The sequence below is a fragment of the Rhinatrema bivittatum genome, chromosome 4 (genome assembly GCF_901001135.1).
Source record: "Rhinatrema bivittatum chromosome 4, aRhiBiv1.1, whole genome shotgun sequence".
In the NCBI taxonomy this organism is placed as follows: Eukaryota; Metazoa; Chordata; class Amphibia; order Gymnophiona; family Rhinatrematidae; genus Rhinatrema; species Rhinatrema bivittatum.
Window position 1 is genome coordinate 300,218,829 of NC_042618.1, and position 14,289 is coordinate 300,233,117.

General features: G+C 44.7%; 1 protein-coding gene across 3 annotated transcripts in view; it reads left to right on the top strand.

Annotated features, from left to right (window-relative positions):
* The window catches only part of DPH6 (diphthamine biosynthesis 6), an 844,298-nt gene that overhangs the window by 26,147 nt on the left and 803,862 nt on the right, over window positions 1–14,289 (top strand). For all 3 annotated transcript variants that reach the window (XM_029600211.1, XM_029600210.1, XM_029600212.1), the window contains one exon: window positions 4,413–4,606. In XM_029600211.1, the coding sequence (XP_029456071.1) occupies window positions 4,413–4,606 (194 nt within the window). The remainder of the gene's footprint in view (window positions 1–4,412; window positions 4,607–14,289) is intronic.

The window sequence follows — 14,289 nt, forward strand, 5'->3', positions numbered from 1 at the left end:
AGTCCCCACTGCCGCGGCTACCGGAGGACAGGAATAAGAGAAACCAGCGATCCTTCCCCCGGACCTCCAGGGGCAGAGGATCACAGCGCTTCAACCGATATAGAAGCTCATATCAAGCGGCCCGCCCCGCAGGCGGGAGCCAGTCCTTTCGGAACAAGCACAATAAAAGGGGAGCCAGCTCGGGCCCAGCCGCACCCCACAATGAAAATCAGCCGACCCATCCAAAGGAAGAAGCCATAGGGGGCAGACTTGCCCTATACTACCAAAGATGGATCGCGATAACTTCGGACAAGTGGGTCCTATCCATCATTCGAGAGGGATATTACTTGGATTTCCACCACCTACCTCCGAACAAGTTTGTGGAATCTCCCTGCCATGACCCTTCCAAGAGAATGGCAGTGGAAGCTACACTGACCAGATTACTAGCCTTAGAGGCTATAACACCGGTGCCTCCACAACAAATAAATACTGGCCATTATTCCATCTATTTTATCGTTCCCAAGAAGGAAGGAACATTCAGACCTATCCTGGACCTCAAGGCGGGCAACCGTCACCTGAAGATTCCTTGCTTCCGCATGGAAACCCTACGCTTGGTAATAAGGGCGATACAACCGGGAGAGTTTCTTACCTCCCTGGATCTGTCGGAAGCCTACCTACACATTCCGATCCATCAAGAACATCAGCATTTTCTATGCTTCTCGATCCTGGATCGTCACTACCAGTTCCAGGCCCTACTTTTCAGGTTAGCCACTGCATCCCAGACGTTGCCTCTCCTCTAGGGTATGCATATTTAGCTCATTAAGTCTCATCTCATATGGCTTTCTGATGCCATTTTGGTTGCCATTTTCTGAATTGCCTCTAGTCTTTCTTTTCTGAGATGCAGCCTCCAGAACAGAACACAGTATTCTAGGTGAGGCCTCACCAATGACCAGTGACATTTCTACTTTTTTTCTGCTAATCGGGAATCCCAGCATTCTGGCTCTGGCCACCAGTTTATCATATTGTTTTGCTATCTTGAGATAATCAGGTACTTCCACCCCAAGGTTTCTCTCTCTTGGTCAGTGTACATTAGCTTTTCACTGATCATCTCATGCAGCTATTTTGGATTTCCTCATCCCAAATAAATGACTGCAGTTTTTTGCACTGAATCTTAAAAGTCAAGTATTTGGCCACTTAAGTTTTCTTGGATCACTTTTTATTTTGGCTACTTAGGTGTGTTTATTGAAGATCTTTGTGTTATCCGCAAAAAGAAAATATTTCCTTCTAATCCTTCCACAATATTGTTCACAAATATATTGAACAGAACTGGCCCCAGGACCGATCCTTGAGGCACTCCACTAATGACTGTTTTCTCTTTAGAGCGTTACCCAATATCATTCAACTAGTTTCTAATCTACTCTTGTGCTAATCCTATCCCTTTTTGTGTCTGTTACCATGTGTCCAGCATAAGCACAAGCACTTTTCAGTTTTTCTAGTGCATACAACCATGTAACCCCTCTTCTGAAGTCACTGCATTGGCTCCCTATCTGCCTCTGCAAGTTCAAGCTCTCTTGCTTACCTACAAGTATATTCCCTCTGCAGCTCCTTATTTACCTCTCCTCTTTTATCCTCTCCTTATCCTGTTTTGAAACATCTGAAACACCACTTCTCTGAGGTTGCTTAAACCCTGATTTTCTCTGATCATAACCATGTTCAATATAAAAAAATACAGGTCCTAAGCCTTTTCTTGTCTCGCCTGCGTGTCTTTACTAGATTGTAATTTCCATGGAGTAAGGACTTTTCTCTTATGTGTATCTGTTCAGCATTGTGTACCTCTAGTACCCCTACCGATCTTTTGTACCAATCACTTTGCAAAATGGTTTATAATTAGTAGAAGGTGGAGTATTCTAAATAGCCTTGGCTCTATCTTGCATATGTGTCTGTAGTGAATGGATCGTTGCTTGTTCCCACCTTGTGTATTGCATAACCCTTCAGGCTTGCTGATCTACAGAGCTGAATATTCTTTGCCTAGATTTGTCGGGTGGAGCTGTCCCTCTTCTAATTGCTGTGGAAGTTCACAATATTCAAAGGTCTAATCTCCCTCCAAGTGCCTATAGCCACTCGGATTTTGGAAATTGCACTTATAGCCATTTCCGAGAAAGAGGTGTTTGGGTATGTCCCCCTTATCTCTCCACTCCAAGATGATCTCATAAGCTTCTCTTCAGACAGACTCAAAGATAATCATATTGAACAGAGCTGGCCCCAGACTGATCCCTGAGGCAGTTCACTGATGTAGTCTCTTTCCTTGGTGTGAACTCCATTCACTACTGCCCTCTGTTTCCTGTCAATCTGTCTCTAACCCAGTTTCCTACCATATATGACCTATAGGCTGCAAAGTTTCTTTATGAGCCTCCTGGAAGGAAATATTAGAAACTTTAATAAAGTTCAAGTATACTACAATGCATTGTAATGGTAAAACCAATGCATTGTAATGGTAAAACCAAACCGCCTAAATGTTCCCAACAAACAAGCTTAACATACACACTTAGTTTATAATTATGAATTGTTACCGTACAATGATGGCACATAACCAAGTTGTAATCTATACCACCCATATGTTTCATTGTTGTGCCCTTATGTAAACCGTTGTGATGGTTAGCTAACTTAACGACGGTATAGAAAAGTTTTTAAATAAATAAATAAATAAAATACATCCAGCGTTCACCCTGAATCTAATTCTTTGGTCAGTTAGGCAAATAAGTTGATCAAATTTGTTTTGTGATCTTTCATTTATAAAACCATTCTACCTTGAGTATTATGATTTGCCAGATTTAAGATATTTCACTGCCCTTTCCATTAGTAGTTACTCCATCAGTTTATCCACCAGAGTGGTCAGACTGCTTGGCTTGTAGTTAAGACTCCTTTCTGTTTCCATTTGTATGAAGAAGACTGATATCTGCCATCTACCCATCCCCAGTCCATGCCTGTTTTCAAAGAATTATTGAACAGAATTATCAGTAAAGCTGCCAGAAGAACTCTAAGCTTCTTTAATATCCTAGGATGTATCCTGTCTGCTTCTGTTGCCTTGTCTATTTTTAGTTTTGCTCCTTCATTTAAAACCTCTTCTCTATATATGGAGTGGCATTTATCCCTTTACGATATGTAAACCTGTTATCTGGCTGTGGGCCTTTTCCAGTCTCTCCCTCAGTAAATACTAAATAAAATTATTTGTTCCGTTTTTATCTTGTTGCCTACTACACTTTTCTCCTTTACAGGTCTTAATCTTACAATACTATCTCTGCGCTCCTTTCTTCCATTTTTTTATCTGTTTGTGTCTTTGCTGTTCTGACTGCCTTCCTTGTTTGTCTCAGCTTTCCAGATATTCTTTCATTTCCTCCTCTGTTTGAAATCCCTTGAACCTTTTGCATACTAATCTTTTTTTTTTCCTTCCCTTTTAACCATCTCTTTTAAAAATCATACTAGGCTATTTATTTCTCTTGTATGTACCTTTCTGTTATAAAGATGTATGACCCATTACTCATGCCTACTTTTTTTTTTTTTTTTAATTTTTTATTTATCATCTTTTAACAATTATACAAAACAAAACTTTTGCATTGGAAATACAAAGAATCTCAATATAGAAAATAATCCTGAAGTAAATAAACAAAGAAGTCATAGACCCTCTTAACTCAGAGAGTTTTAAATACTTCTTACTTAAATTCCTCTATTTCATAGGAAAATGTGGAGAGAAAGGAAACATATAAGGAGTTTTTTTGTTTTTTTTTTTTGAAAGAAAAAAAAATACTTTAGCTCCTGATTTCTACCCCTATCCAACTCTCCCTTTATGATTCGCTAGGAAGTCTTCTCCCATTCAAAAAGGCCCGTAGTTGATCAGGTAGAAAAAATATGAGTATTCCTGGCCAGTTTAATGATGCACTTACAAGGATAGCGCAGCATAAAGCTGGTTCCTAGTGCTAAGGCCTCAGGTCTCATTTGTAAGAAAGCCTTCCTACGTTGCTGCGTAGGTTTAGCAAGATCCGGATACACACGCACTAAACCACCACAATATACTTCATTTACATTTTTAAAATAATTCTTCATTATCTTTGAAACACTTGCTTCATCAAAAAGGGAAACAAAAAGTATAGCCCTATCCACAATTTCGATGGTAGAATCTTCTAAATATTCGGTTAGGTTTTGAAAGTCCAACCTTTGAACATTAGAAACAGCTGGGTCTGGGTTATTCCTTTTAGGTAGAAAAATCATGCCTACTTTATTTACTCTTTAAAAAGCACCTTAACATTTTCAGTCTCTGCACTGCATTAAAGTGATGTGGCACTTTGGGTGAATCTTTCAAGAGTTGGCAACATTTTTCAATGAATGTGAGAGGTTAGGTAACACTAATAGTTTTTAACTATTTCCTTTTCATGAAGGAAGCACAGATGAGCTGGACAGCTACATGTATCAGACTGTGGGGCACCAGGCCATAGACCTGTATGCTGCAGCTATGAATCTTCCCCTGTATCGTGGCACCATAAGGGGCACCAGTGTGAGCATTGGCAGAATGTATACAGAGTGTGAAGGAGATGAGGTAGAGGACCTCTATCAGCTCTTGAAGCTTGTTAAGGTAAGACATGCAGCAAATTCTTGCATTGCAAAGTGAGGACATGGAGGAAAAATGAAGAAAAGCTTTGTGAGAGTTGTGGGACTTATCCCTTTCTATTAGCTGCAGAGAAATCGTTTAAAAGTGTGAACAGTTTAGAATAAGCACAAACTGCTTACTAAGGGAATATTTTGCAAGAAGTGGATTTTTCTAAAGAAAAAAAATGATTGTGTCCTGCCACAGCTTGACACAGGTTCTGGTGTTCCCTGAAGGGAGACCCTAGACCTTGTGGATTTGACATTCTTAGCCTTGTCTTTCATGTGGAAAACATTGCTAATTTCTGTTACGTCACAATATCCACATTTACTACATGCTTGTGTGTGAAGATCCTACACCCTATATATGTTGTTAGGTTGTGAAGAACACTAGGTGTGCTATCCTGTGGCTGGGTAATTATCAGTATGTGAGCTGTCCTTTATGAATGGCAGTCAGATGATAGTGCTTGCTTTGCCTAAACAGTAGGCTTTACAGCCATGTAGGATAAACCTGCAGGATCTCACCTTGAAGGAAAGCTCTTTGCTAAAGAGTACATACACCATGTGCCATGAGCGCTCAGCACAGTTGGTAATGAAGGAGGCAGACAAGCTGACATCTGTTCTTTGCTTCTGTCAGGGTAATATAGCTGTGCCAAGTAGCCATAGCAGGGACTGCTGCTTTAGGTAAGCTACTGTATGACCAGCACGTTGTCTAGCTGGTCAGATGCTTTCACTGGCTGGATTAAAGCTCTTTAGAACTCTCCGTCTGCGAGTTAGTTTATAACTGTCTGTACTATCATAGTGGGACAAACTTGCTATGTAGCTGCTGTTGATGCTGTTGTATATTTTCTGTAGTGCTATTCATATTCTTAAAGCATTCATGTCACCAATATGGTCTGGTTTCTTCCTTTTGGAGACACCAGGGTGAGGTATTGGAATTATTATAGGATTTTGTAATCATCAAGCAGGGTATGAATAAATATATTTTTTGCAGAAAGTGTGACAATTCTTTAATGTTACTGTTGATTAAATGCAGACCAACTGGCCGAGTAAGGGTTAACAATGTTCAATCACTAATGAGTTGATGTGTGTTATACAGTGGAGGGAAGGAGACCTGGGGGAGCATGGTGTGTTACTTGCTTTTTAGTAGTAGTGTCACAAATGCTGGCCATATTACTAAAGCGCTTTGCAGCTGCCAAAGTTCTGGAGGTTGTGGGAAAGGTTGAGTAACGTTAGTTACCCAGCAGCTGAGTGAATGCTCCTTTGTGTGCTCCTTCATGTGATTGAATGCCTCCTGAGTGTTACCACGTTTTATTTGTATTAAATGCTCTGCGAGCTTAAGTTTGGTTTGCATTACTTGGTAGTACTTATACTACATTGTTTAATTTTTTTCTGGCTTATTGAGACAAGCTAGTAGTATGGCTGCGTTAAACCTTTAGTTACATTTTTATGTGGGTTTATTTTACTATTTACTAGCTTTTTGTTGCTGGTCCTTTACCGCCGTTAGTGCTCTCTCCTAGTTTCAGCTACACCTATCTAGATGCCATGTTATTCTGGTAGTAAAAGGGAGAAGAATCTATGGTGGATTGGCTAACGATAAATGTGTGCACATCAACAAATTTAGAAACTCTGTGCAGAATTATTTAATCAACTGTGCGAAGGTGACCTTGAGCTCAAACAATTGTTCTGCATCTCTTTCCTTAATTCTGATCAATGGACAGGCTATTTGAAAAAAGATACCTGCCTTGCTTGAATGAAAGATACCTGTTAAAAGAAAAATATCCTGATAATGTATGTTTGTTTATTTATTTATTTGTTTTTTATATACCGACATTCAACTTAAGTCATCACATCGGTTTACATATAACAAATTAAAAAAGAAAAGGTTACATTGTGATAAATAGTAGAGAGTAGATAGATAAAAAAAAATAGAGGGAGAATTAATTAAAGAGGAGGGGAAATAAATAATGTATGATTTGCAAATATTTAATAGAGTAGTGATGATGATCCTTCTTATTATGATGGGTATGCTTTCTCAAAGAGCCATGTTTTTAAATTTTTTTGTGTGACAGAATCATGGCTGCTGTCTTCTGACACTATATTTTTGAATCAATTGTGTATTCCTGGTTATGATGTATTCTGTAAACCTTGAGCTAAATGGAAGGGGGGGCGGGTGCTTTTGATAGTAGCTAGAACCTCTTTGCATCTAACTCTTGTGCAAACTGAAGATATTCTACCTATAGAATTACTGTTGACTTTTTTAAAATTGGAGCATTTATCTGATATATGCTCCACTGAACTGTTTGATTCCCTTCTTTCTGCTAAAGCAGATTTAAAAAATACTATTGTCCTTGGTAACTTTAACATTCATATAGATAGTATCCTTCTTTCTTGTGTTGGCAATGATCTTCTATCTGCGATGCAAGCTCTTGGACTATCTCAGCTTATTCAGGGGCCTACTCACATCTGAGCCATATGCTGGATTTTTGTATGGAATGACTAACTAGACGGGGGTTCTGTTTATGCCATTATATCTGATGTTCCTTGGTTTGTTCATTATCTAGTTCATTGTTTCATAACTCGCCCTTTGCAAAGCTTTCAGGGAGAAGTTTCTCCCTAGATTATTATGCATAGACCACTGATAGACAGTGATCTACTTCGGTCTCTCTGGTTACCAGAGCTAGGGGTACTTGATGACAACAATGATGTCGAAAGTCTGCTGGAAAGATGGAAGAGTTCCCTTCATGGAACATTAGACAAAATTGCCCCTACATGCTCTTTTGTTGTGAAACATATGTGATGTGCCCCATAGTTCTCTTCTGCCCTGCGTAACCTTAAGTCTGATTTATTCAAATCAGAGCGCCGCTGGCTCAAGTCAAAATCAGTAGAGAACCTTTCAACATATAGGTCAGATCTGAAGGCCTATAAAATGCCATTGATCACACTAAGAAGGACTGGTATTCAACTTGTTTAATGACTGCTATGTCTAGCCCATGCAAACGTTTTGGAACTGTCCACTTTTTTGTATTTAGCCCTTTATGAACCTCACCATCTGGGAACAGCACCACTTGTAAGCAGTTTGCCTCTTTTTTTTTTTTTTTTTTTTATGCTAAAACCTCCCAGGTTTTAGAACATCTTAACGAGTCTCCAGCCACTGTTCCTACTATCTGCACTCAGTCATCTGCCTCAGATACAATCTGCTGCTTCTGATTGGTCTGAATTTCATCTAGCTCTGGTTCTGAAGTAATTTCCATCTTAGATGGACTTGAAGATATCTATTGTCCTCTTAATACTTGCTCTTCGGCGCTGATAAAAATCCTAAAATCTGATGTCTGATGCTTCATCTCCAAGGTAGTGAATGCTTCCTTTTCTGAAGGAACCCTCCCAGGCATGCTAAAAACTGCTGCCGTCCAGCCCTTATTAAAAATGCCTGAAGCGGACCTCCTTAGATCCTAAGAACTACAGACTTATTTAAATTCTGCCCCTGCTAACTAGAATTTTGGGAAAAATAGTCCCGGTCCAACTCCAAGATCACATTGACACTAATCGCCTTCTCAACAATGCTCAGTTTGGATTTCGGTCCTTGCAGTGGGAATAAAGGCCCACAGACTGAATCTCAGACCAGAGGTACAGGAACGACTTACTGACATGCCATGCACTGGAAAAATCTCTTTAGAGATAGAATGAAGGATGCTGTGGCCCAACTCCGAGACATAATGAAACCCTTCAACAACTCTCCACCAGCACTCCAGACCCATCCTCCTCATCCAGGAGGCTATCAAGGCAGGTGCCCAGGAAGTCTTTTTCACCAGAGGAAGTACTATCCTCCGCCTCATTGATCCCGTATAGACCATCGAAGCTCCCATGGCCATTCCAGGCAGCAGAGAGCTCCCGAGCCCCAGTCAGCCCCTCGGTCAACTCTGGGGATGGGATTTTGACTGGGCCATAGGGATCGAAGTCAGTTGCCTGAATCCGGGACGATGGACCCTTCGGTTGGGGGCAGGCTGTGGTTCTTTGCGAACTGGTGGCCCAGTGTAATCCTGGACCAGTGGGTTTTGTCCATCGTCCGCCAGGGGTACCAGTTAAATCTGGTGTCCTACCAAATTGCCCTCCATGTCCATTTCAGGGCTAGAAGCTCATTAGGAGGTGCTATAAATGGAGCTCTCCTCCCTCTTAATGGCCAGAGTGGTTGAGCCTGTACCACCAGGGCAAAGAGGGCAGGGATTCTACTCTAGTTACTTCCTGATTCTAAAGAAAATAGGAGGACTCCATCCCATCCTAGACCTGAGGGCCTTGATCAAGTTTCTCAAAAAAGATAAGTTCAAGATGGTTTGCCTGGGCACCTTGATCCCTCTTTTTCAAAAAGGGGACTGGCTATATTCCCTCGACCTAAAGGACGTATGCACCCATATCAAAATCTTCCCCAGTCACTGGAAGTATCTCCGGTTTGTAGAGGGGAAACAACATTTTCAGTACCAGGTGTTGCTGTTCGGTCTCATGTCTGCCCCCATGAATCTTCACGAAATGCCTGGCAGTGGTGGATGCAGACCGGGAGTGCATGTTTTCCTGTATCTGGATGATTGACTAGTCAAGAGCAAGAGCAAGTCTCAGACAGGGGCCATCTGGTCCATGTGCTTGACCATTTGGTTGTTGGAGTTGTTACTAGGGTTCGTTCTCAAGTACCCAAACTTCCATCTCAGTCCATCACCTCCGTTGGATTTAAGCGGAGCCTTGCTAGACACGGCTCAAGTTGGGGCCTTTCTGCCATGCCAGAGGGCAATTTCTCTGGTGACCATTGTGACAGATATGCAACAAAGCCAGCAGGTATCAGCTTGGCACACGTTGAGGCAGGGTCACATGGCCGCGACCGTCCATGTCACTACCTTAGCATGCTTTCACATGCGCAGAAACCAATGGACCCTGAGGTCGCAGTGGTGCCAACCCACTTAGAGCCTCCAGGTTGCATCTGAGTAACTCCGTCTCTCCAGGACTCTGTCTTGGTAGTGGGTACTCTTCAGTCTGTGATGGGGGATTTCCTTTCGGAGTCTTCGTACTCAAATTGTGATAACCACGAATACATCTACCTGGGGTGGGAAGCTCATGTGGAAGGGTTCGGCACCCGGGGACTGTGGACAGCTCAGGAGCGTTCTTAAATCATCTTCCTGAAGCTTTGGGCAATCAGGTTCAAGCTATGGGCTTTCAGAGATCGGCTGTCCATTAAAATTGTCCTGATGCAGACCAACAACCAAGTAGCCATGTTGTATGTCAACAAGTAGGGAGGCACGGGATCATACCTCCTGGGTCAGGAAGCGGTCCAGATCTGTTCCTGGTCCCTGGCCCATGGGATGGTGCTCAGTGCCAAGTACCTGGCTGGAATAGAGAATGTGATAGCGGACAGACTGAGTTGGACCTTCAGACCCCACGAGTGGTTCCTGGACCAGAGGGTATTGAATTGGATTTTCTGCCTCCAGGGGAGCCCAGACGTAGATCTTTTTGCATCTTCCTGCAACTGGAAGGTGCCTCTGTTCTGCTCTGGTCCAGTCCAGGTCAGACGAGAAAGCAATCTCGGAAGCCCTTGCCTTTCACTGAGGCAAGGGCCATCTGTATGCGTATCCTCTGATTCCTTTCGTGGCGAAGACTTTCTTGAAGCTTTGTGAGGACAGAGGGACTGTGATCCTTAGAGCCCCTCATTGCCGAGACAGGTCTGATCTCCACTCCTATGGGAGTTGTCCATCCGGAAACCAAACCGTCTGGGGAATCCCCCTGTATCTCATACGCAAGATCAGGGCAGGTTGCACCATCCGAACCTGCAGGCCCTGTCCCTCATAGCCTGGATGTTGAGAGGTTAATCGTGCAGCCACTTGATCTTTCCAAGGATATGTCTCAGGTCCTGGTGGTGTCCAGAAACCCTTCCACTAGAAAGTCCTACGGACTGAAGTGGAGGAGGCTTTCTGTGTGGTGTGAGCAGAAGGCCCTAGATCCGTTCTCCTGCCCCACACAAAACCTGCTTGATTACCTTCTACACCTGTTGGAGGCTGGCTTAAAAACCAACTCCTTCAGAGTTCATCTCAGTATGATAGGTTCATACCACCACGGTGTAGATGATCATCCCTGTATAGCCTATAGTTGTACGTTTCATGCGCGGACTACTTCAGTTGAATCCTCCCCTAAAGCCGACCTCTGTGTCTTGGGACATCAGCGTGGTGTTGGTTCAGTTGATGAAAGCTCCTTTTGAGCTGCTGCGCACCTGAAGTACCTGACCTGGAAAGTCATATTTTTCGTGGCAGTCACTTCAGCATGCAGGGTCAGTGAATTCCAGGCCTTAGTGACTTATTCACCTTATGTTAAGTTCTGCCATGACATGGTGGTCTTACATACGGACTCTTAAGTTCCTTCCTAAGGTGGTGATGGAGTTCCATCTTAACCAGTCAGTCATCCTGCCAATTTTCTTTCCCAGGCCTCATTTACACCAAGGCGAATGAGCACTGCAGATAGACAGTCCACTTAACTTTTTATTTCTTTTGATAGGAATTGGTTTGGCATTGCCATTGCCCACATATGCTATCCAATTGGCTAGCAGAGTGCATCTCCTTCTGTTATGCCTAGGTAGGACTGCATCTTGGGGGTCATGTCAGTGCTCGTTCTGTCAGTCATGGCAGCATTGGTGGCCCAGTTGCGAGCAATTTCCGTGGAGGAGATCTGCAAGGCTGCTATGTGGAGTTCTCTCTATACATTCACATCACATTACTGTCTGGATAGGGATGGCCGACATAACAGTACATTTGGCCAGTCTGTCCTCAGGAACCTGTTTGAGGTGTAGAACCCAACTCTTCCAACCTAGGGCCTGTTGTTTGGGCTCACTCTGTCTTCCCCTCTGTTACCAACAGCACCAGTATTGTTATGCTTGATGGCACCTAGTTAGTGTTACGCCCGTCAGTCATGGGAGCTGCGACCGACCGTGCTCACCTCTCCTGTCAGCTCCTCTCGTCCGCTGCGGACCGCTGGGGTCGACCGTGGCGCGCCACGCTGCCTCTTTGGGCCTGCATGCCTTGCCTTGCGGCAGGAACGCTGCTGACTTCAGGCTCCGCCCCCTGTGGCCTGTTAGCGCACACGCGCCACGTCAGGAAGATTTAAAGGGCCCAGATCGGGAGACTCTGGACCTGCCTCTTTGATTACCTCATACCAGGAGGGGTATTTAAACCCCTCCCTGCCATTCTCTCTTTGAGTTAGCAAGGACTCGGATTGGTCCTACTCCAGTCTATGCTACTCTGCCGCTTCCGTGCTGCCGCTGGAAGCTCTCTCTCTGCCCTTCGGGGTAATTGCTAACCTGGGTACCTGCTCCTCGGTGGCCCTCTGCTATATTTCAGGTGCCTTACAGGGAACACGTACTCTCTCCTCGAGGGCCTGCTCTCCCTGCCTCGGTGCCTGTACCTTCTTCAACCTACCTGGTGGAATTGCATTCCAACAGCAAAAACCTAGTGAGTACTCTAACTCTCAAGTCTATCTCATCCACAGTATATCCTTGCTGGGAATCCTGCTGCGGAACCTTTTGTCAACGAGGAGTGAAGGGCTTCCCCCGCCGAGGTTCCTGAGACTGTAACTACCAGACTGCCTCACTGCTGCCCCCTCTGGTGATTCTCTTCAAGTGGTTTAATAAAGAACTAACTGTGTTTTGTGCATTACGAGTCTAGCCTAGTGCTGTGGCTACTCACGGGATTCCTCTCCGTGGGCATGGTCATCTCCCACAGCACCCAAGGATCCACCAAAACACACTAACCATAACAGTTAGGTGTCTGTTGGTCCCCTTTTCTGTTGGGGAGCAGCTCGTAGCTAGGGATTCACCCATGTATGAGGACGTCCATCCTGTTTGTCCTCAGAGAAAGCAGAGTTGCTTGCTTGTAACATGTGTTCTCCAAGGATGGCAGGATATTAGTCCTTATGAACCCTGCCAGCCACCCCGTGGAGATGGGGTTTTTTCTATTTTTTATTATTTTATTTTATCATAATTCTATGTTATGAGACTAAAGAGGGACCCTGCGTGGATTAGGGCATGCTCAGTGTGCCTAGTCAAAGTTTCTAGAAGCATTGACATAAGTTGTCCGCATTGGGCTTTATCTGATGATGTTACTATGTGTGAGGACTAACATTTTGCTTGTTACGATCCCTTCCGCGGGTGGAACCACGGGAGGACTCTCACCTTCCTTCCCCTGCCGTGTTTGCGGTCAGAGGCCGTCGCTGACACCGGGGCCTTCTCTGCGGCAGGAGCCGCTGCCCCTCTCCTCTTCTTCGGCCAGGAGGCTGTCCCGGGGCTCTGCGTTCCGGCCTGGAGGCCGCTGAGGATATTTCTGGGCAGCTGAAGCCGTCCCCAGCTCTTTGTTTGTGGCAGGAAGCCGCCTCCACGCTGAGGTCTGCTCCTGCGGCCTGCTCGGCGTCCTCAGCGGCAGGGACGTCTATTTCCAGGGTTCTGCAGTCCACCTCTTTAGGCGCGGGGCCGCGCCTTCTCTACACTTTTAAAGGGCCCAGGACGGGAAACCCTGAGCCACCCTACTGATGACGTCACCCAGGAAGGGCTATTTAAACTCCTTCCTGTGTTCTACTCCTTGAGTTAGCAAGGACTTTGGGTTTGCTACTCTGATAGCTTCCACCAGCCCTTCCGGGTTTTCTACGAACTAGACAACTGCTCCTTGGGGGTCTCTCTTATCTATTTCAGAATCTTCTGTACTACCAGATACTCTGTCCTCGAGGGCCTATCAGTCCAGTATATTCTGCACCACGGACCTCGGCTCCCACCATCTTCATTACCAGGAAGACGCCTGTAAGTACCTCTATGATCTGGTTTTCCAACTCCACCCACCAGGCTCGGCTTTTTCCTGTACCTCTTCTGTCAGAGGACTCTGTTTTGCTGTCTCCTGTTCCTGGGTAGGGAACCACCGAACGTGGTCCACGACCAGCCCTGACTGTCCGAGTAGGGCGCACCAACTGGCGTCCGCAACCAGCCAGCATCGGCTGAGTAGGGTGCGTGAAGTAGAAGTACCGATTCAGTCTTCGTCTTCTTCATCTCTTCAAAGGATCTTCATCATTCCAAGTCTTTGTCTTCTTCATCTCCTCAAAAGGTCCTTCCTATATTTCCTGAGCAGGGAACCACTAATCGTGGTCCGCAACCAGCCAGTCTGGCTGTGTAGGGTGCCCCTACCAGCGTGGTCCGCGACCAGCTCGCTTCGGCTGTGTAGGGCGCGTGACGTGGAAGTACCAACTCAGCTCTCACTTCCAGCTCCGAGAGAGTATCCAATTCTCTGGATTATTCCTGCTCCTTAGGACAGAGGTTTTTCATCGGCTTCTTGGAAGTTGCCCATCACCTGCTGTACAATAAAGACTTGTTTTACTCTGTCTCTCTAACTGTGGCAGCCTGCCTATCGTAGCTAATCCCCACAGGATCCCACCCTGTGGGAGGAGTCATCTCTAGTTACGACCAGGGGTCCACCATTCTATCCATGTCCCAACAGACACAACACTGCTGTCCTTGGAGAACACCTATTACAGGTAAGCAACTCTGCTTTTTCCAGCTTTTATGGTTTGGAACCATATAGAACAATGTTGCCAGCTCTGATCTCCCAGACACTGAAGATGCTAGGGGTGCTAGGTGCTGGTTCCATTTCTGAGCAAAAAAGAATC